Source organism: Phoca vitulina, unplaced genomic scaffold, assembly GCF_004348235.1.
Source record: "Phoca vitulina isolate PV1807 unplaced genomic scaffold, GSC_HSeal_1.0 scaffold5, whole genome shotgun sequence".
Classification (NCBI taxonomy): domain Eukaryota; kingdom Metazoa; phylum Chordata; class Mammalia; order Carnivora; family Phocidae; genus Phoca; species Phoca vitulina.
In genome coordinates, this window is record NW_022589708.1 from 68,701,433 (window position 1) to 68,725,503 (window position 24,071).

At 36.8% G+C, this 24,071-nt stretch overlaps 1 protein-coding gene across 1 annotated transcript in view; it reads right to left on the bottom strand.

Annotated features, from left to right (window-relative positions):
• BRCA2 (BRCA2 DNA repair associated) overlaps window positions 1-24,071 on the bottom strand; it is a 60,771-nt gene that overhangs the window by 20,538 nt on the left and 16,162 nt on the right. The window contains exons 11-18 of the mRNA XM_032403229.1: window positions 18,169-23,169; window positions 16,229-16,324; window positions 13,724-13,793; window positions 6,787-7,220; window positions 6,127-6,308; window positions 4,812-4,999; window positions 1,279-1,449; window positions 424-778 (exon numbers count right to left, since the gene is read on the bottom strand). Of these exons, the coding sequence (XP_032259120.1) occupies window positions 424-778; window positions 1,279-1,449; window positions 4,812-4,999; window positions 6,127-6,308; window positions 6,787-7,220; window positions 13,724-13,793; window positions 16,229-16,324; window positions 18,169-23,169 (6,497 nt within the window). The remainder of the gene's footprint in view (window positions 1-423; window positions 779-1,278; window positions 1,450-4,811; window positions 5,000-6,126; window positions 6,309-6,786; window positions 7,221-13,723; window positions 13,794-16,228; window positions 16,325-18,168; window positions 23,170-24,071) is intronic.

The following is a 24,071-nucleotide window of genomic DNA, read 5'->3' on the forward strand; positions in this document are numbered from 1 at the left end:
TTTAAGTCTACATAGAGATGAAAGGTACATTTTATTATTATATATTTAAGAATCACTGAAACCTAATTTTCTAATCATACTGGAATAAAGGTCTAATCGAGTAATCAGGATGGAAGCAGAGCAATGCTATGAGAACAAGATGGCACCAAGGGCTATAGGTACCCATAGCCGAAAATCAAATCCAGTGCAAATTTGCTCCTGCATTATTTTAGCTCAATATCACTCTCTCGGTTTCCCAAAAATAGCACAAAAAAATTTAACAGTCTGAGAAATTTGCCACTTACACTCAGACTATTAGTATGTTTTCAAGAAATGGAGCATCTTTAATAGGCCGAAGTTTAAAATTTAAAATATGAAACCTCCCTAGAATTTAACCGAATCAGAGACTGATTTTTACCAAGAGTGTGCATTAATTTAATTTACCTTTAACATAAGAGATTCTGGGGCTTCGAGCGGTGTGCAGGCATCAGGAAAGCCCACCAGTTCTGCCCCATGAATAATGATCTTCTGACCGACGGTCAGTCTACCGTTCTTTACGAGAGCTGCTAGGGGAGGATCAAACTGGGCCTTAATAGCATACCATCCATCCGTGAGCTCGACAATGCCCACTTTTCTGGTACCCACACTGCTAGTTTTACCGCTGGAAGTTTCAGATATATCTGTGCTTGATGAAATTATTTCAGAAATACAGAGAACAAGTGTTTTTGCAGCCGTGTCATCCCTTTCCATTATCTTTTTTATAGCTGATCTTCTGCTTCTATCAATTTCCACATCATATCTAAAAATAAAAAGAAAAATGCACATTTTAGGAATTGTGTCTAGAATTTCATTGTAAAAAGGTCACCGAATAATTGAGAATAAAAATTAAATACTTTTGCTGAAGAACTGCTGAGACAGAAGAGAATTTAAAATTTGGTAGCTACTAATATAGTAAGTTTTATAATATTAAAATATGAATTAAATATTAAAACTCCCCAAATGCAAACATGGTCCATCCCTGAACAATGGATCAAATTAGTAATTCATATTCTTCTCACATGCCAAGAGGTTAAAGGGGGTGGGGGAAGAGGGAAGCAAGAGGTGTAGGAATGTGTGATTTCTCTTAAGGGGGCTGGAGGAGTGACAAGAGAATTACTGTGTACAACTCAGCGGCAGTGTGGGATGGCGACTGTCACTGACAACCGACTCGTGTACCTCTATGATGGGGAAGTCACAGCCTGCGCTGAAGTCTGAACCTCATCACATATGTGATTACATAATATAATGCATTGAACTTGCCTGTATTTTAGTTGAAGAAGCACCCTTTCTGGGCTTAGGCACCTATTAGCAAATTCCTTAGGAAAGGCAAATTCCATAGCTGCCAGTTTCCATATAATCCATCTGTAGTGATTATACACCCAAACTCTAGAAATAAGATTTGGATCCACACCTGGGGTGTCGCACAGAGCCCTGAACAAATAAAGGTAGAACAATATAAAAATACATGTAAGATGATACTGAATTCAATAACCATGACCACTCTTTGCACAAACACTACATCATACAAGATCATTTAGTACATTTTTATGAGTCAGAATATAAGTAATATAATTTAGAAAACGATTTGACATGTATCAAAATATACTAATAAAATTAACATAGTAGTCAAAACAATTATTTCAACTGGAAAATGAGATCCTTAATTTAAATAATTATATTTTGGGGTGCCTGGGTGGCTCAGTTGGTTAAGCGGCTGCCGTCGGCTCAGGTCATGATCCCAGGGTCCTGGGATCGAGCCCCACGTCAGGCTCCCTGCTCCATGGAGAGCCTGCTTCTCCCTCTCCCTCTGCCTGCCGCTCTGCCTATCTATGCTCTCTCTATGTCTCTGTCAAATAAATAAATAAAATCGTAAAAAAAAAAGTAAAATAATAATATTTTAGATTATTTTTCTTAAAAGAGATTGTTTTTAGAAATCACCTAAGAACATCCTTCTCTAGGCTAGTGATTTTTAAAGATCTTCCTCTGTCTGCTCAAATCTCTAACTCTTCTTCCTTCTGCATTCTCGCTTTGAGTACTAGGGAAACAAATAATCAAGAGAACTTCGAGAAGCTCAAACCCTCATATCCACCAGCCCACTAGCATCTGGACCTTTACACTTTGCCTCTCCTGCCACACTAGCTCCCACCCTTTCTTGCCTAGTTAAGGACCTTGATCTAGGAAATGCCTCCTCTCTCCCCCCAACATCAACTTCTTTCTTTTCTACTGAACAATTTCCATCAGTATAAAAATAGTTTTTCTTTCTTCCTTAAACACAATAAAACTAATACCCTTTACTCCTACTTCCTTCTTCACATATTGCCCCTTTCTCACCCCATCAATTTACTGACTTATTTTCATTAAGACTAATAATGACCTCTACATTGCTAAATCCATGGTCAATTCTCAGTCCTCATCTTCCTTTACTCACCAGCAGTGACTGACACCTGGTCATTCTTTATTCCCTGAAGCTCTGTCCTCACTAAGCTTGCAACATACCACACACTCTTTGATATTAATTTCTAACTTTCAGGTTGCTTTTTCTCAGTCTCTCTTTCATAGCTTTAATTTTCATCTATATGCTGACAACTATGAAATTGATTTCTTTGGCCCATACTTCATCTATAAACTCCAGACTTGCATATCCAACTGCCTACTCAACATCTCCACTTGGGTGTCTACTAATATCTCAAGCTTCAATTGTCCCATGTGGGGCACCTGGGTGGCTCAGTTGGTTAAGCATCCGACTCTTGATCTCAGCTCAGGTCTTGATCTGAGGGTTGTGAGTTCAAGCCCTGCCTACTTAAAAAAATGTCCCAACTGGACACTCCATTTCTCTTCCATCTTTGATCTTCTCAATTTTCCATACATGGTAACTGCACCCTTCCAGCTGCTAATGCCAAAGTCTTTGGAGCTATTTTTATTCTCCTTTTCTCTCACTCCTCATCCAATCCTTGAGCAAATCCTGATGGTGCCACCTTCAAAATATACCCAGTATCCACCTGCTTTTCACCAACTCCACTGCTACCTTCTTCATCCGAGCAGCCACATCTCACCTGAATCACCTCAATAGTTTCCTAACTGGTCTCTCTGCTTCCATCATCGTCCCTCCTGACAGTCTAATCTCAACAGCAGCCAGAGTTATTCTTTAAAAACAAGGCAGATCATGTCATTCCTCTGCTTTAAACATTCTGATTCAGGCCAAAAATGGTTACTCAGAGTTAAAGCCAAGCTTCTTACGAAAGTTTATAAGGCCCCATCTCTCTAACTTCATCTGCTACTACTCCTCTCCTGCCCATTCTACTCCAGCTATACTCACTTTCCTCTTGTTCCCTAAATAAGCCTGCTTCTTGCTTACAGCCAATGCTTTTCCCCGCAGGGTCCTATGCTCACTCCCTTGCCCTCCTTCAGGACATTGACCAAATGTCAGGGCCTCAGTGAAGGCTCCTGACTACTTAGCTTATTTTAAAATTGCACATTTCCTCACCCGGGTCTCCCTATGCCCTTTCCAGCTTTATCTTCATAGTATTCATCACCTTCTAATATACTATACAACTTACTTATTTCTTTTTAAAAATTTCCTTCCCCACCCCAAACCCCTCTACTATAATGTATGACTTATTAAGGCAGAGATTTTTTTCTTTTGTTATCCCAAGTACGCAGAAGAGTTATCTGGCATAGTAGGTCCTCAATAAATATTTGTTGAATGATCAAAAAAACAACTTAAGCTTCAACAGTCAATGTTATGAAACATGCTCACCTGATTACAGGATAATTACTCTTTTTTTTTTTTTTTTTAAGATTTTATTTATTTGACTAAGAGAGACACAGTGAGAGAGGGAACACAAGCAGGGGGAGTGGGAGAGGGAGAAGCAGGCTCCCTGCTGAGCAGGGAACCCAATGTGGGGCTTGATCCCAGGACCCTGGGATCATGACCTGAGCCGAAGGCAGACACTTAACGACTGAGCCATCCAGGTGCCCCAGGATAATTACTCTTAACTTATACACTATGCAAGTATAATATATACTTAATACAAGAAAACAATATAACTGTTTAGTATACTTTTCCACCTAGAATTGATAGCAGATATTTATGGGAGACAAGTGCAAGATGTAAATAACATTCACGTCTTCAAGTATTCCAAAAACATAACAAAAGTTTCAGGAAAAATGTTTTACCAATTTCCCCAAATTATAAATTTTGGAAAGATATATAGGAATTTTAAAAAATGAGAGCATTAGAAAAATGTTTCTCATCTCTTGCCCTTGGCATGATAATTTTATCCCTGATAGCAAAAATTTTAAATCATCTTTGTAAAAACATTAGAACTATAAGAGGTTATATAGTTTTTAAACTGTTGATGTTTTAGGGCAGTAAAATTTACTAGCTATTTGGTATTACTGACACTTGAGTATTTCTGCTTAGCTTCTAGTATTTATATTTTACATTTATTGAAATATACAATGAAAGGGAATACGACGTAAGTGTGTGTGTGTGTGTCTATCTACGGCAAGGTCCACTCAAACTTAGCTCTTATCAGTCTTTATTTTACAAATGCATATAAAAAATGTCTCAACTGAAGAAAAACCAATTCATTAAATCCTAGGACAAACCATAATTCACTTTTCAAAAGATTACAACAGAATGTCAGTTGAACCACAATGTACTTAAAATAATTCACTATATAAAAATTTGATTTCTAGCCAACTTATTAAGTTTTAAAGAGGTAAGTGAAAAAAAGAGAGAGATGGTGGAATACAGAAAAGTTAACACAATCTCTTTTTGCATGGAGTACCTATAAAATTCTTCTTTTCCAGCCTTTCCATCATTGGAGGGTATGAGCCATCCACCATCAGCCAACTGTATTCCCTCTCCAGACCACAGTCCTTCCTTACCAAAATAATCCTGAATGTGAAACTGAAAAGATTCTGCATTTTTGCTGTTAATTTTTACACAATGTTTGGAAACGCCATACATATAGAGCTGCACAAAATAAATGACAGAAAAATTTAATAATGAATGAAAAATAAAATCAAACAAAAGAGCATGTTTCATAGAATAAAAACAATTATAATAAATCAAAACTGAATTTACAAAATTTTTCATTTAAATATTAAAATATTCACCATCAAAATATTTAACTAACTTAATAGAAGCTAAACATTTTAATATAATATAAATGACTCCTACATTCAAGAGTCTGCTGCACCCTTTTCATTCCCCTTGTGCATAAGCCTCCTGCTTCAGCTGCCATAGGAAGTCATTTCGGGGATAAAAAAGTAATTTAATATTTTACAAAATCTTTTAAGTTAAAAAATTCAGAAGGGAAAGAACTGTGAAAAGCGTTAAGTATTTTAGGGGGAGGTCAGATCTGTACACAGGCCTGGCCCACTTCCACCCCAGCATGCCTCATCCCAAAGTATGAGATTTGTGCGGATGTGACGCTAGAGTCACACTCCTTGCTCTGGAACTAGGTCCAGTAGAGGAAAACTTACTAGTTAAGTGACTTTGGGGCAGTTACTTGACCCTCTCTGTGCTTCAGTTCTGTCATCTGCAAACAGTGAACAAAATGACGGTGCCTTTCCTTTAGATGCTTGTGAAGATTGAGTGAGATGCAACCACCGCAGGCACAGTGCTTGGAAGGGTGACGAGTGCAGAAAAACTACTCAATAAATGTCACCTATTAATATTATCAATATTATGTTCACCTCTCCATTGCCTAAAATTCTAACTAGACAGCACTGGCTTAACAAGAATCCTTTTTAAAAAAATGTCAATAGCTCTTAATGGATTCAGGGCTATGAGTTATTCACCCTTTAAATTCAAGTAGACTACTTTCTTCTAACACCTGAGAGCACTACAGTAATAAAATGAGTACATTTTGAAGGGGGAAGAGAACTAGCAATTCTGGAGCACAGATCACTTTGGTGAGATAAGGCAGCAGAGAAGGAGGCTGCCACTGTTGGTTGATTAGGAAATAAAATTATTTCATTCATCCACTCCCACATTCGTTTGTTTTTTCTTTGAACAAAACAATTTGGAGATACCAGTTAATAAAATGAAATTATACGTGATTATAGAAGTTAGTAGCCTTGTGGACAAAAGCATACCTGTTTATGAGAACACGCAGAGGGGACTCGGCCTTCCACTGCTCCTCTCAGAGAGATTCTAGGCACAGTGGAGGTTTTTGCAAGATACAGGCTACCTGGCTGTGGAAAAATGTGCTGCCTTTGTTTCTTTTTAATCCGCATATCCTGTATATCTCTGGCATTCTGAAGATTTGAAGTTAAATCTATTAAAGAATAAGTTAGCAAAAAATAAACTTGCATGTAACATTTAAAAAGCACAACCTTTGTTTTATAAAGTCATATATATCAATTTGCTCTAATTTTCAGGGATAATTTGCTCTAAATCTTAAGGGATAGGCAAAGTTTCAACTTGTAAACAATAGATCTATTATTTTTATTTCAAATTTGGAAAAAAATTAGTAGCCTGTTAAATATATATTCCAGTAACAGCAGTCTTAGATTGTTTGTCTAAATCCCCCCTCCTTTTTTAAATAAGAAATAATAAGTAGTCACCTTTGAAAGAAAACATTAGAATACTTTAAATCTAAATCTTTGGGCTTAGGAAAAAATCTAAAAGCATTAAAAAAGGTTCTGAAATTCTTAATTGTCACAGAAAGAGACAAATCCTCAAGGCATTATTTAAATATGAGAAACATCTAACTGGAAGGCAAAAACATGTCAACACAAATTTTCACACAATACCTAAAGGTTCTTTTTCACACTTTGTGACTATTATAGTTGCTGCTTGATTGGAGTTATTTTTCTTAAGCTGATGAATTTCACTGTCATTAGTATTTGTTTCACTATCACCAGGGCCATGTTCATCTATGTTTTTTGGATTTTGTTTGTTTTCTTCCAAATTAGTATTCTTGCTAATACACTGTTCATCTCTGTGAAAATGTGATTTAGTTTTAAAAGGTGGGACAAAGACTTTCACTGGTTTGCTTGGAGTATTCAAATGTCTCCTTTTTTCATTTCTTGTGGCAGGAACTGTACAGAATGGCTGCCCTGAAACTGATAAATTGCTTGAAGATTTTTCCAAAGCCAGGTGTTCATAAAAATGAGATTTAGACAAAAATTCTTGACCAGGTGTGGTGAAATTTGGATTTTGCATTTCTTGCCGTTCCTTAGTTGTGCTACAATGAGGAGAAAATATTTAAGTTTGATTATTTACCAATAAATGGACATATATGTAAATATTTTAGAATGTGCTTTATCACCCCCCCCCCCATAAACCTCAACTGCCATAATGGCAATCCTACTCTGGCAACTGTTTTGCATTTCATTATGCTTGCCATCCAAGACAACACCACACTTTTCAAGTCTGTAACTATTTCTCACACACTGACATCCAGCCTTTACCATTTATTTCACATAACAGTCAAACATGGATCCTCTTTGTCTCCTCTAGTTCGATCACAGTACTCCTTACTTACCTCCTTTACCAGAGAAGGATCTATCCATCCTCTTAGGACTAACACCCTCACCTGTACTCCTGACGCCACCTGATAAGTCAGTCTCCTCAGGAGCCCCACTCTTTGCATTATTATTCCACCTCTCTCCTTTCTCTACCACCTGTGTATACAGTTTTTTTTTTTTTTAGTGCTCCTTTCATTTAGCCAGAAAGCCATGCCCATCCTTGAAACACTTTTTTCTTAGCCTTATCTCCCCTTTGAGCTAATACTCACTGTGACCTACCCTTCATGGCCAATCTTCCCAAACATGTAACCTAAACTAGCTATTTTCACTTCCTCAATTTCCATTCATGGAACGCTCATTTCTCCCACTGTTCTACAGAAATTGTTCTCAACAAAGTTGCTAATCACCTCCCAAGTGCCTACACACAAATTCAACTTCCTGTGTAAACTCATTCTACCTGGCCTCTGACAACTGACTTCTTAAAATTGTGTGTTCGTTTGTTTCTTTCTCTCTCTTTTTCTTTCTTTTGCTGGTTTTTCCTCTTTCTCTTAAAAAAAATTCCCATCTCTAAACTTGGATTTCTTCCCTAGACATTTTCCCTGGGTGATGTGAGTCATTTCAAATGCTTAAATTATCATCTAACAAAAATATTAATCTGTATCTTCATGCCCGACTTTGCCCCAGGTGTTATTCCTGTACTTTGAACCTTGTATAGCACCATATACCTCTACCTTGATGTTCCACACTCATCTCAAACTCAACATGTCCAAAATTAATCACCTTCCTTAGCATACATGTTCTTTCTCATATTTGGTATTTTGTTGAAAATCCCATACTTCCTTTTATTCAAACCTGAATCCCTGGAACTTAAAGTTACCCTAGAACTCATTTATTCAGTCATCAAATAGCCATCAAATATTTTATTTTTATTTATTTTTTAAGTAGACTCCACATCCAGTGTGGAGCCCAAGGTGGGGCTTGAACTCAAGACCCTGAGATTAAGATCTGAGCTGAGATCAAGAGTTAAGACACTTAGTGGACTGAGCCACCGAGGAGCCCCTCACCATTAAATATTTAATGAGTTCTGACTATGTGTGCTAGACACTGTTTTGGCTGGAAGATAAAATGGGAACAAAACAAAATCACAGGGTTTATATTCTAGCGGAGGGAAGCAGACAAACAAATATTGGTATTCAATGCTATAGGGAACATTAAAAGCATGGTAAGGGGGGCAGGGAGTGTCCAGCAGAATTAAATAAATATTATTTTATACAGGTTGGTGAGGAAAACATTACTGATAAGGTGACATTTGCACAGAGCCCTGAAGGAAGTGGGAGATAAAGCCACCTAGGTATTTGGGAGAAGGGTGCCGCAGGCAGAGTGCACATCATGTGGTAGGCTAGGCACAAGCACAACTGGAACAGAGCGAGAAGGGAAAGTCAGCCGGTGAGACTGGAAAGAGAGCAAAAAGGCCAGATCATGGAGAACCTGTACACCCTGGGGTAAGGACTCCCCAGTTGTACCCTGAGATGGGAAGTCATGGATTAGTTTTTGAGTACAGAAACGACACTCTCTGTCCTAGGGTATGAGTGTATTTTGAAAGCAGAGTTGTTAGACTTTTACAGGAAAACAGATTAGGGGAAGCTGTTAAGTTTGAGATGTCTATTAGTCACCCAAATAAAAATGTCAAGTAGGTAACTAGATGAATGCATATGTTGTTCAGGGAAGAAATTCAGGCTTATGACATTAATTTTGGAGCCATCAGTAAAGAGATGGTATATAAAGTCATGAGAGTGGATGAGGTAGCTACTAAAGAGGAAGGTCAGGAAGGGAAGCCACCTGGAGCTGAGCCATGAGGGAATTTAACATTTAGTGGTTAAGAGAAGAACCAGCAAAAGAGAAAGAATAGCCAATGGGAAGGAGGAGAAGAGAGAGGTCCCAGAAGTTAGAGTAAAGAAACTGTTTAAAAGGCAGGAGTGATTAACTATGTGAATGCTGGGTTAATAGGAGGATGGAGAGCTGATAAAATTCAGCAATATGGGGGTAACTGGCAATCTTAACAAGGGGTAGTGCACAGTGATCAGAGAATGAGGTGGGTTCAGGAGAGAAGGGGAAGAGATGAAGTAGAGAACATGAGTGGAGATCATTCTAATGAGTTGTGCTTTAAGTGGGTAAGGAAATGGATTGGTGGGATAAGAGGAATCGAGAAAGGTGTTTCTTGTTAAGATGGAGACTTATATCAACTACCTGACTAATGGGACTGACCCAATAGAGAGGAAGACAGTATCAATGCAGGAGAGAGGGGGGCAATTGCTGGACTGATTTCCCTGAATGGATGATTGAGAGATCTAGTGCCTAAGAATGCATAAACCTTCTGCCCCAAAACTTGTTTTCATTGATTTTGTACTCCCTTGTTTTGAAATATTAAAAATCCTGTGAAAATGAGGAGTTTACTTTGTAGGTTATGACCAAGATGTCTACTGAATGTAAGTGGAGATACCCTGCCACTCCCAGTATACCCATTATCTGGCCAAATCTTGACTCTTATCTCCCACCCATATTCTACTCTCTGCTCTAGCACCTGTGTTAAGTTGAAATCTTCACTTCCTTACTAATCTCCTCATGACAGTTTCACTTTGGTCTATTTCTAAAACACAAATCTGGTTATGCTGCTCTTAGAAACTTCCACAGACAAACAGTCACTATCCAAGTTTCAACTTGTCAGAAATGACACAGGAGGCTTCCTATTTATAGGTCCTAACCTACCCATTTTTTTTGTTTCCTCCCAGTCCCCACAGCACCCCAGCCTGCTGAATCCCGTGAGGAAAGCCATGTAACTTCCTACTCTTTCCAGAGTGTGGAGCGCCCTCCTCACCTAAACACCCCTTACATTCTGTCTGAAGAACTGTTGTTAAGCTTCTGCCGCATAATTAACTGCCAATTTTTCTATGCTGTCACATCACTTTGTTATACCTACTTAAGTACTTATATCACAGTAATTCTTTTCATGCCTGGCTCCAAGACTAGCCAGAAATCTGAGGTAGATTTACTTATCTTTATATCTATCTGCACAATATAAATAAGATCCTTAGGAATTTATGCATGCTTACTTAAATGCACAGGACTATTTTCTCATCATATGTGTAAATTAAGGTAATATGTAGATAAATAAGCTTTTACTTTATTTTTAACATTACAACCTGTTTTTGAAAATGAAAACAAATAAAAAAATCACCTGGGTTTCTACATTCAAAACATGTATATTAGTAGCCTGCTGGCAGAAGTGCAGGTCAATGAATGTTTTCAACAATGCCACAAATAGTTATTTTTGAAAGGGTAACATTAAACACAATCTAAACCATAGTCCTGGGCTAAAAAATTTACCAGATAGAAGTTTTCACAACTGCTTTCTACAATTTTAGATGCTTCTATGATATTCACATCCATTATCCCTCAGTGACATCTCTGTAACTGCTGCTTCTTGAAGAGCCACTTGGAAAATGATGATTTAGCTCTTTGTCACCACTTCTACTTTACTAAACTTCCTTCCTTCCTTTCTCGCCTCCCCATCTTCCCAAGTTATGTATTTGATTGTCAATATTTAATTATGTATCCTCCCTGGAGAATTAGCCCTGGTCTTCTGTTAGAGTGGACAAGAGGTAGTTGTCTAGCTTCATGGAGTGGAGGCGATGTATTTTCAACCTGCACCCTTGTTCTGGCTCCTTCCTTTGTCATCACCAATTCTGAAGATTCATGAATTCCTCAGCTTTTGAGGCTTCTCCCATGTAACACAGTTGATTCTTTCCTCTCCCCATTATGATTCTGAATCTGTTTTTTCCCATATGCTTTGAAAAACAGCCACTGTGGTCCCCTCTCCTGTTCTCCCTGTCTTGAGTGTAAGTTTACTCACTGTGGTTTTGGTAAAACTCTGGAAGGCAATGGAAGTTATGTGAGTATGTTCAATCTACCATCTTTACCAAGAAGCTTCTTACCGCATTAAGACTTCAGGTTCTGCTTCAATTTTATCTTACAAGCAGACTTCCCCAGGGCTCTATTTTTCTGTTCCAAAATGGTCTAGCTGCCTGTCTGGGCTTAGCGACACAGCTATCATTCTGGGATCTCCCCTCAGCACCATCTGCCTGGGGGATTCCCTCTGCCTCTCTATGTTCAATTCCTGTTTCTTCAATCTCACCTCTTCCTCCCTCTTTGTTATGTACTGGTTTTGTGAGCTTCTGGAGAAAAATAATGGGAGATACACCTTTTGGTACTCTGCATCTGAAAAATGTCCACCTCACACTTCTTTGATATTTTGGTCAGTGATAGGATTCTAGGCTGGAAATAATTTTCTCTCAGAATTTTAAAGGCACTGCTCTGTAGTATACATTATAGAATCCATAATCTTCTAGCATCCAATGTTAATGGCGAGAGAATTTATACCGTTGACTCTTGCAACTTTGAAACCTGATTTTTGGCTCGCTGGAAAATTTAAGGTTTCCCTTTGCCCTTATCGTTCTAAAATTTCACAAGGATGAGCCTTAATGTGAGGCATTTTTATTCATGTGCTCATTCAGAGGGCCCTTTTAATCAAACTCTTGTCCTTCAGTATGGATAAAGTATCTTGAATTGTTTCTTTGAAAATTTCTCTTCACTTCTCCTTTGTTCCTTCTTTCTCAAACTCCAAATTTTCAGATGTTAGGCCCATAGGACTGAATTTTCTAATTATCTTTTCTTCTTTCATCTCTTTATTCTATATTTTTGGAGGTTTCATAACTTTTATCTTCTATTACTTCTACTGAGTTAATTTGTCATCATAGTTTTAATTTATAAGAACTCTTTTTACAACAACTTGTTCTTATTTTAAGGATGCAATATGTTCTCTATCCCGAGAATATTAGTTTTTTTGAAACTTCATTCACTTCCTTGCATGATCTATTTCCTCTAAGTTCCTTTCTTTTTTGTTTGTTTTTGTACTATGGATATTATCTTTCACAGAGGCTTTCTTCCAATAACTAGTGATCCTTGATTCTCTCCTTTTTTAAGAGTGAAGTGTGTGCTGTGGGGTTCGTCAGTTGTTGTCATCACCAACCGGTGCCATGGCTATGCAGTTTCATTTGAGTGTATTTGTAGTCTTTTCTTTTTTTTTTTTAAAGATTTTTTATTCATTTTTTGACAGAGACAAAGCGAGAGAGGGAACACAAGCAGGGGGAGTGGGAGAGGGAGAAGCAGGCTCCTCGCTGAGCAGGGAGCCTGATGTGGGGCTCAACCCCGGGATCATGACCCAAGCTAAAGGCAGACGCTTAACGACTGAGCCACCCAGGTGCCCCTGTAGTCTTTTCTATTGAGCTGTCATGTTCCCCAGAAAAAAAATCTTCCAGTCTTCTGCCTAGAGGCCTGGCTGCCAGTATTTGGGAGCCAAGTGTGGGAAGGAGGCTTGGGAGTCTCATTACTCGATAAACAGATTTTTTACTTAATCTCTGTTTTCAGTACCTCCCCTCAACTGTGCCTGCTGTGTCTTCACCCTCCCAATTCAGAATCCCTCCAATTCATCTTTTCCAGACAATAACCTTCTGGTCTTCTGGCACAAAAGGGATAACTGGCTGCCTGTAGTGGGGGAGGGGTTTTCAACTGATCTATTTTCTACCTCACCTTCAGAAGAACATGCTGCTGCCAATTTGAGTCTTTCTTGGGTTCTTTAGGGGAAATTGGGTAGCTTCTCTGCTTGCTCTAATGTGAGGTTTTAGCTTTCTAAGGGCTAAGTCTTTCATGCTTTTTGGCTTCCAAAATTTGTTGTTTTTTTCTCCGATCATTGTCCTTGTGGATTTATAAGTTAAAAAAAATCTCTTAGTAATTTGGGTACGGTTTTGAGAGGGAGAAGAGGTAAGAGAGTATTTTCAATATATGCCATCTTTTTTGATATATTTGAAATTGATTTTCAGTAATTTTCTTATTCTCTCTTAATCTCTCTTATCCATAAAGTTGGAATAAAACCTTTGTCTACTTTCCAAAGATGTTAAGAAACTGAAAAATGAGATAATAGTATGAATAGCACTATAAAGTACTACCAAAGTACACTTACTTAACTTGCAGACTTTCAAAGAGGGAAGTGTTCACTTCTTTATTGCATATTAGTGCCATTATTATTTTTAGAAATATTTACCTTCAAAAACCATACCTTTCCTAAATTTTATTAGAATTAAAAAACAAACAAAGTATCTCTTACCGAAACGGTCCACAGGTAATTGGCTCTAAAGAAATATGATGCATAAACAAGCTTCTGTCTTTTAGGATGCCTAGAAAAATATTTCACATTATGTATTAATGAAAATGTATTTTACATTATGTATTAATGAAAATCTAATGCGGGATTTTATTTTGTATGCCTGTTTATCACACATTACTATAAATATTTACATAAAAATTTTGATATTATAGACTTGAAATATTTGACTCACAAATTGATGACTATATACCAAATAACTCAGTGTAAACATATAAAGGAAATCATTATAAATTTAATCAGCTGATGTTAATCATAACTCAAAAGTGTTAGCTAATTACCATGCAAATACCGAATTTAAAATTTAGTCTTATGAAGGTTTTACAAGCCAAACTTTAGATATTATTCTCGGTATGCAATTTGTACTTTTTTTTTTTTAAGATTTATTTATTTTAGAGAGCAAGACAGAAAGAACGTTGAGCATGAGTGGGGGGAGGGGCAGAGGAAGAGGGAGGGAGGGAACATCAAGCAGACTCCCCACTGAGCACAGAGCCTGACGCAAGGCTCAACCTCATGACCCATGAGATCATTACCTGAGCAGAAACCACGAATGGGACACTTAACCAACTGAGCCACCCAGGCACCCCGCAACTTGTAGTTCTTAAACCTTCAACTAGTTCATTAGTAGGGGATTGGTTGAATAAACTAGAATACATTGATACAGCCACATGATCAAGTACTATGCAACCATAAAAAAGGAGAAACACTGATATGAGGAATTCTTAATCTCAGGAAACAAACTGAGGGTTGCTGGAGTGGTGGGAGGTGGGAGGGATGGGGTGGCTGGGTGATAGACATTGGGGAGGGTATGTGCTATGGTGAGCGCCATGAATTGTGTAAGACTGATGAATCACAGACCTGTACCTCTGAAACAAATAATACATTATATGTTAAAAAAAAAAAAAAACAGGAAGATAGTAGGAAGGCAAAAATGAAGGGGGGGGAATCGGAGGGGGAGACGAACCATGAGATACTATGGACTCTGAGAAACAAACTGAGGGTTTTAGCGGGGAGGGGGGTGGGGAGGATGGGTTAGCCCGGTGATGGGTATTAAAGAGGGCATGTATTGAATGGAGCACTGGGTGTTATATGCAAACAATGAATCATGGAACACTACATCAAAAACTAATGATGTGTGACTAACATAACATAATAAAATAAAATTAAAAAAATAAAAAAAGGAGAAAGATCTCTACATAGTCATCAAAGATTTATTGTGGGATTTATCCCATGTGTTTCAGAACTAAGCCTCTACAGTCCAATATGTTTATCCCTCACTATCTGAATTCTTCCTTTCCAAACCCAGGAACCAAGTATATAGCGAGCAATAGTTACATGTTTTATTTATTTTTAAGTATTCCATGGTAATGAGATAGGAAGCCATGGAGAGTTTTAAGCACTGAAGGGGCATGATCTGACCTTTTTGTTACCAGGATGATTCTGGCTGCTATGTTGAGAGCCTGGAGGAGGGGCAGAGGCAGAAACAGAGAGATGAGTTAGAAGCTATGATTGTGGCTTGGATGAAGGTGGCAGGGGCAGAGGTGAGAAGAAATGGTCAGATTCTTGTTATATTTCAAAGGTAGAACCTATAGGACTTGTTGATGGGCTGCGTGTGGAGTATGAGGAAACAAAAGAGTAAACGAGGACATTAAGGTTTTGATGTATCAATTGGCAGAATGGCATGAGAAAGGAAAGAACAAGGAAGAGTGGGTTTGGGACAGGGATGGAATCAGGAGTTCAGCACTGGCTGTGGTGACTTGGAAATGCTTATTAGTAATAATAAGTACAAAAGTTCAAGGGCAAATGAATGATTAAGTTTGGAGTTCCAGGACAGGTTAAGCCTGCAGATTCAATTTTGGTAGTCACTGAAGTTTAGGCAGAGAAGAGCTCTGAGAACAGAGCCATGGGGCACTCCTATGTTTAGAGAAAGGAATGAATAAGGAAGAGCCAGCAAAGACAATGAAGAAGTGGCTACGCAGGAGGAGAACCAAGAGCATGTGAGTGACCAACTATCTAATGTGGCTGAAAGATGGAGCCAAATGACACAGAAATGGCTGCTGGATTTGCCAATATGGAGATCATCATGTGACTTAGGAAAGAGTGATTTTGGTGAAATGGTGAAGGTCAGTCAAAAGCTTGACTGGATTCCAGAATCTAAGCTTTAAATTATTACACTAAGATCTTCCTAAATTTTTATAGCTTTTCTATTTAAAAAGTCATTATTCTATAATCACTTCATGCTTCCCAATTTTGGAGAACCTCCACATCATACTAGGTGTTATGAAAGAAGAGCTCACATAACAAAGCAAGATGTATCTTTAGCAAACCACACTGTAAAAGTCTTGTCCAATTATCTATATACTCAAAAAAGCTTAGAAAAAGAACTTAAAAATACTGTGTGTGGTACCTACAGAGAGGGAAAAGATATGAATACAAAGCAAACTTTACCATCTGGAGTGCTTTTCGAAGCTTTTAAGGATTTTTCTTGATTTTTCATTATCCTGTCGAATTCATTTAACAAGTTTCTTTTAATTGGGGGTTCTCCTAAAAAGAAATTTCCATACATGTTTTTAAAGCAAATAGTATCAATTTTATTTTTCCAAAGCCTACACAGTCCATTTTTTTAAAACTACAGAACTCTTACAATTTATTAGGCAAAAAACACATAATAATTATAATTTAAATAGCAACCATTCTATTTTGAAAGAGACAATGCATTTTTCAATATCAATTTTTTTTAACCATTTAAAACACCACTATCTAACAGGGTCTGGGGATAAAAACATGTTACCAGTTACCAAAGATACACTACCTTTTAATAAAATAAACTGGCACTGAATGTAACTGTAGGTTTACTGGAAATATGGACAAACAAAATTTCTTAAGTAAAACTCTTTCTGCATTAAACTTGAGAAGGAATTTATTATGTTGGTCCTTGAATTAGAGTAGAAGAAAAGACTTTAAAATTACCAAAATTACATTAAAATATTAGTAAAAGTATTACTTATTTAAAATTTCTACAAAGGCTGAGAGTAAAATTAAACCATAATTCGAGTTATATATGTTCATGTCATACTGAGATAATATGTGATAATAGGTACCTTGCTTTTTGATGCTTTATTAAAGGGAGTGAATTTGTAGAATTTAATAAGAAATAAAAATGTCTATGGAAGGCTTTATCAAGTGTTAGATTATGAAGTGATTTAATTGTTTAACAAGGGCCTGTACTATTCAAGTAACCAGAAGCTGATTAAGCTATATATTTATATATAATAGAGGTGAGGGAAATTAAATGGTGATGCTGTTGAGAACATTTATTAGAAGTCTGAGTTGTTGTTTTTTTTCTAAGCAGGCCAACCCACTTGGGAATACACATGAACAAAATGGGTTCCTATAAAGCCACTATTTTCCATAAAACAACTGTGAATCTCTTAAAGCATCTGCATTTCAGACTTTTCACTAGAGCACAGCAATAGTTTAAGGTAAGTATCATAAACTTACTACTATTCCCATAACATAAACTTGGCACAGAATATGACCTGGATAACAAGCAAATCTGTACCCGGCAGAGTTACTGAAGGCACCAAGTGGAAGAGTGAACTGACTGCCTTCAATGTCTTCCCCTGTAATCTGAAGAGACTGAACAAGACCTGTGATAACTTAATTCTATGAGTTTATAGTTTTTTAAAAGGAGCTATTATTTAAGATGATCCACTTAAAAGCAGGAGAGTTTAGTTATGGCATTTACTTTAATTGTATTTGATCAACAGATTCAATTATTTAAGATTATTCCTTGTCAGAGATACTAACAGGAAAAAAAAATCACACCTCCAATAACCTAATTAAACTAAGTTGCTACATATACATTTAAAAGAGAAGTTAGACTATAGTCCAAATAGCATTAAGACCAGAATGCTATCTGCTAAAAATAACTGATTTTAGAATACTTCCTAGATGAAAAAACAGGAGGCAAACCACCACCTTTAGCTGAAACCTATTTTTAAAGTTCATAAGAGCCAGAGTCGGAACCTCTGTGTGCTCTCTCTATATACATATTCATATTCATTTGTAAAACAGTAACTAAGTTGTATTATGCAGGCTGTTATAAGGATAGAAGTTTCAGATTTTCTAGGGAAACAAACCTTTAACAGTAATTTCTCAGTTATAACTAGACTAATAGTCTCTAAAAATACATTAAAAGAGCCTCAAAACATGTTTCTTAGTACAGACTCAGAGATATCAAGAGTGAAATCACCTTCGCCTAAACTATACATAAAAGTCTATAAAAATGTAACTTATAAAACCTGAATTGCTTTAAGCTAGCATTCCATGATTTTTAAGGACTTAATTTTAAGTGACTGGCAACCTAAAAGGAAAAAAAGACTTACCAACTGAGACAAGTGCATCTCCTCTTCTTTTTCCAATTCTTGAATTTAACAAAACCATTTCCTCAGTGTTTTGGCGTGTAAAAAGAGAGTGTTTGGTGTGACTTAGCAGTTCAGAATCTGTCAGCTCACCATCTTCCATAAAAGCTTTGGCAATCTCTACCGTTTCTGTTTCCAAATAGTTTTTTGGATCCTTGGAGTAAGTAGAACAAATTTCTGTATTTGTTTTCACAGGAAGATTAGGAAAAGTTTCAGTTTTCCCAATTTCTGTTTTTGTATTTTTAGGTAAAGCTTGTTCTTTTCCCAAAAGATGAACGTTCTCAACAAGAGATACTTTGCTTCCCAGTAGCAATTGCTGTTTGTCTTGCTTCAGCTGAGAGGGACATGGAGAAACTTTAATGGAGCAATGATTTTCTGAAGAACCACTCTCAACGTTACAGTTACTTGATAATTTAAATTTATTGTAGGCCTTTTCCAATTTGGAGTTGCCACAATGTTCTGGGGTTCTCTTATCAATACAAGAGGGAGGAGGTATTTTTGATACATCTTGTCTAGATGTAGATGAATGCTGAAGACCACATTCAGTTCTGATCAGATCGAATTCTTCTAACATTCCCTTAACTTTGCATAAGGCACTTTCAGAAACTGGAACTTGTTTCCCACTTGCTGTGCTAAATCCAAAGACAGCAGATGATAGTAAATTTTGGGAGGTGTGTAGCATAGCATTTTCTTCATTTGCAAACTTGTCTGAATGTTCATTATTTTTAAATGATACTTTGGGAAAGAGTTGCTTGGCACTATCTTCTATCTTAGAAAACACCTGCCTTGCCTTTTGTAATGCAGCATCTGATACTTGTACAGATTTTCCACTTGCTGTGCTAAAAATCCCACAAGCATTCGTATAAGAGACGGACTTGGGAAGCTTCCCTGTACTAAGTTTACATATATCAGAAGTTTTGGAATTATTCTGACAAGGTGGTATTTCAGAAACTTTCTCCAATCCAGATATACTTTGGTTAAGTTGTAAAGTTTTTTCACTTTGAATGTCAGCAAAAACCTTATGTGAAGATGAACCATGTTCTGCATCATCCAGAGAGTTCGTAAAAATAATATCCTCCGAATCATCCAGTGCGTTAGGATAACCTGACACAATTTTCGCATAGTAAGTGTCTGATTTACTCTTGGTGTTCTGCTTCGTTACCATACTGCAGTTGTCTGTAAATCCCTCTGTCACTTTTGACTGGTGTGCAACAAAACCACTTGCTGTACTGTATGCAGGTACAGCATTATGTGAATTAGGATTCAGTTTTTGAATTGAATTAAAATTATCTGAGTCAGATATGGCCACTTTAATGGGTGTATTTTCATTTTTGCATGAAGAGTTAGTCACAAGTTTCTGAACACAAATATCTTCATTTACAATTTGTGGGTCTGTGTCTGCTTCTCTTACAGTGGACATCATTTCAGAAAAACTAGTGTTTTCTCCCTCCTTAACATTGTTTATTACTGGCTCAATACCAGAAGTACCAACTTTATTTTTTGACAGATATTCTGATTTATTATATACCTCACTGGAATGACAAAAATCTGAATGGTATGAATACCTGTTTGACATGGTACTATTACTTAAATAAGTTGGGCCTTGTTTTTCAGAAAGATGATTTTTGTCATTTTCAGTTATGGTACTACTTGAACTATTTCCACATGAAAGATTTTCTACATAATCATCAGGATATTCTTTTAAACAGATCACCTTAGCAGCATTTATTTTTTCTGGTTGATCATCCAATTCTCCTTCTCTAAGCCATTTTTTTGCTTCAAATAGTGAAGCTTCACTCACAGAAATTTTTCTACCATGTCCTGTGTAAAATGCTAAAGGTGAATTTTCAATGGCTGAGTAAGTGGGTTGATTTATATAAATTGTAGGCTTTTTTGCTGTTTCTTTTTCTATATTTTCATGTACTTTAACTTTCAGAGAGGCACGATCTGATATTTTAAGATTTTCAGTTTGTTTGTATAAATTATCACTTAAGAGCCTGGGTGCCACTGCAACCTCATTAGAAACAAGTTTTTTCTCCTCTAAAGAATTCTGCATTTCTTCACACTTTGGGGCAGTTGTTAATTCAATTGTCTCACATGCTAATTCAAGCCCATCTTTATATTCCTCTCTGTCCTTGGACATCTTTGCCCCTTGAAGGCTAAAATTAGTGATTCCACTATTATCCTGCTCTTTTTCATCAAAAAGATTTTTCACTTTGTCCAAAGATTCCTTTGCAATTTCTATTTTTTTCCCACTAGCTGTATGGAAACCCAACATAGTAGGTTCTTTGATCTTTTTGATTTCACTTTCTGGTCTTTGCTGGAGGGTCAGTAATTTATTTTCAGTACCAGTTAGGTCACTTGCTTTCATTATTTTGTCTTTTCTTTCAGTATTTTCTGTTTTCTCATGACTTGAGATGTCTATTTTGTTGGTATCTATGCCAGAAAGTAATTCAGAATTCAAGGAATCTGAAAAGTTATTCAATTCTTCTTCTGTCCATTTTTGATCAAGGAGATTTATAACTTTATTTAATGACTCTTTGGAGACCCTCATATTTTTCCCACTTGCAGTCTGAAAGGATAAATCAAAAATGTCAAAATCTTTTATGTTTTGCCTCATTGTATTAGCTGTGAATTGCTGCTTATCTGACATATTAACATGAAATGTATCTTCAGCTCGTGCAACTTCCAAACAGGTTAAATCTGACAAACCTTCTTTAATTTGAGTGTTTCCCTCCTTCATAAACTGGCTAGATAATTTTAGATCTATGTTGTGATCAATACATGGCAAACTGTTTTCTTCTTCATGAATGTCAACTGTATCATTTTTACTTGAATCACTGCCAACAGATTCTAAGTTATGAGTATTTCCACTGGCACTAGTACACTGGTTATCTTCATTTTCTGTATTTCTCTTGTAACCTTCAGTATTTTCTTCAACAAAAATGCCAGCAGTCATTTCAATATTATTCTCTAGTATTAGTTGGCTTTTATTATTTTTCTCATTTAAATTTTTATCATTGTTATAATCTTCTATCTGAATCATTGAAACAGCAGAATCATTACATTTACTTGAGGAGAAACTTATTGTATCTACTTCTACAGAAGTTTCCTCACTGATATCCTCAAGGTCACTAAACAGTTTCTTAGCTTTTTGCAATGCTTCACTACTAACATTCAGTTTTGTGCCACGAGCAGAATAAAAGCCTCTAAACTCCACTTCATTTTTATCTGTTAAATAGCCAGAAGCACTTCTGTTACAGTTGGTTCTCGACAAGCAAGCAAACTTCTGCTTACCTCCAAGTATACCTTCAAATTTCTTACTGCTATCTACCTGAATGATAGATGGGGCATTAATTGTGAGATGAAGATCAGTATCTTTGCATTCCTCAGAAGTGCTATTCAAGACAGTCAGCTGGTTTTCAGGCATTTCAAATGGATTTTTCTGTATTATGTGGCTTGGTTTTCTAAACTGTGTAAATTCAAACTGACTTCCTGATTCTTCCAAAATAGTAGAAAGTTCTGTAATTTCTGCCTTTTGGCTAGGTGTTAAATTATGATTTGAATTAAAATCTCGCTTTAAAGTTGGAGGAGCTGTGTGACCACTTTCACTATTAGAAACATACGTGCTACTCTGCACAAACCCAGATACACTATTAATTGACTGTGGATCAAGTGCAAGAGGTTTGCTTAATTTCTTTTGACTTTCTAATGATGAGGTATTTACAATTTCAATACATGCTAAGTTAGTAGGATAACGTTCTTCAATATCTTTGAAGAGCATTTTACTTTTCCTAATGTTGTGTTCTGAGAGTTTTATCTCTTTATTAGAAGCTGTTCTGAAGCCACTTCCAAAACTGTGATTTGAAATTGGATCTGACAGTTTTGACCAATTATTCATGTAATCATTATTTCCATTTGATTTCCTAACTATATCCAAGGTGATGTCTGATTTTGAATCTTGATCTGGAGTCATTTTTAGTGGCTGCTTTATGCTATTTCTGTTCTTTTCTGTAAGATCATCTATGTTTGATGAATCAAAGTCTTTCATAATCGACACTTTGGTCGCCTGTTTGTCATCTCTGTCTGTATACACCACCGTGGTAGAGTTCTTGAGAACAGGTTCTCTTACACAACAGAGGTCTGAATCATGAAGTTCCTTAATATTTCCTAAAACAGAAATATTACTTTCATCAGTTATCTCTAAGACAAAATTACTATCATCTGGGAAAAGTTCTTCAGAGTTTGGACTGACAGCTATTTTTGAAATTAAAGTAGCTTCTTTTTGGTCTTTTTGGATTGCAGTGAGATTTGCATTTTGGTTGAATTGTACCTTCATTGAAGGTGATGCTACTGTTACATATTTTTCAGTTGACAACAGCTTAGCATTTTTAGAATTTGCATTTAAAACATGTATTTGATTCTTTTCCATGGAAATATTTTTGGTTAATTCAAAACCAGCTTCATGATTCTTACATTTTAGTTTCTCTGACATTTTATATGATTCTTTTCCTCTAGAAATCATGACCGGGTTTGATGGAGGATCCCTGGAGCTAGGAGTTAACAGACTGGTATTATCATGGTCAGATGAAAAGCTTTCCAGAGATTGAAAGTGAATACCACCACCTTCCACTTCTGAATGTGGCACAGGAGGGTGACTTACTGCAGGCAAGACCTTTTCTTTTATATCTGAAACTCTTTGACTTTTTGCATCATCTTCACAGGGTTCTTCCTGCACGGATGACAGATAATCAGTTTCTGTGGTTATAAATGACTGCAGTTTTTCCTTACTAATTTTTGTTTCTTTATAATCAAGATCCTGAGGTACTGTTTTATTATTAGAACTGGTTCCATTATTGGAAACTTTTCTCAGAATTGTCCCAAAAGAGCTGGCTAAAGACACAGTTGGTTCTTCAGAATCATTCTGTAAACAGTTTTTTCTGATAGAAGAAGAATGTGATAAACCTAAGCATGAAGACACAAAGTGACAAAATTAAATTAAAGTGCCATCAATCACATTCACTAAGTATTTTCCACTAAGTAAAAAAAGTAGTATCTAAAACAAGAATTACAGGCGCCTGGGTGGCTCAGTCGTTAAGCGTCTGCCTTCGGCTCAGGTCATGATCCCAGGGTCCTGGGATCGAGTCCCACATCGGGCTCCCTTCTCGGCAGGAAGCCTGCTTCTCCCTCTCCCACTCCCCCTGCTTGTGTTCCTGCTCTCGCTCTCTCTCTCTGTCAAATAAATAAATAAAATCTTTAAAAAAATAAAAATAAAAAATAAATAAAACAAGAATTACATGAAAAGTAAGAAGTGAATGTCAGGCTTAAAACAAAGAATTCTAAATATTCTCTATTTCAAGTTATTATATTTTCCAACTAAAGATAAATAGGACTTAGTATTTCTTTCTAACATGTATCAATTCAATCAAAATTAGTATGTAGTTCAAGAAAGCAGCTAGCTACCATAAGTAAAATACAAAGTAGTTTTACTGAAAATAAAATGGGAAAAAATTCATTGCTAATATGGGTGTAATAGCAGATAAAAAAGCAAGGCAAAGGAAAGGAATTAGAAAAGTAATCACTTCCTTTAGATAATTTAGTCTTTGATATTGAAGAAAATCAACTTTTATTTTTTAAAGATTTTATTTATTTGAGAGACAGTGAGGGTGAGAGCAAGAGTGAGCGAGCGAGCGCGAGAGAGAGCACGCGTGCACCTGCATGCGTGCACGAGTCAGGGGGAGGGTCAGTGGGAGAGGTAGAAACAGACTCGCTGCTGAGTGGGGAACCTGACGCAGGGCTTGATCCCAAGACCCCAAGATCATGACCTCAGCCGAAGTCAGATGCTTAACCAACTGAGCCACCCAGGT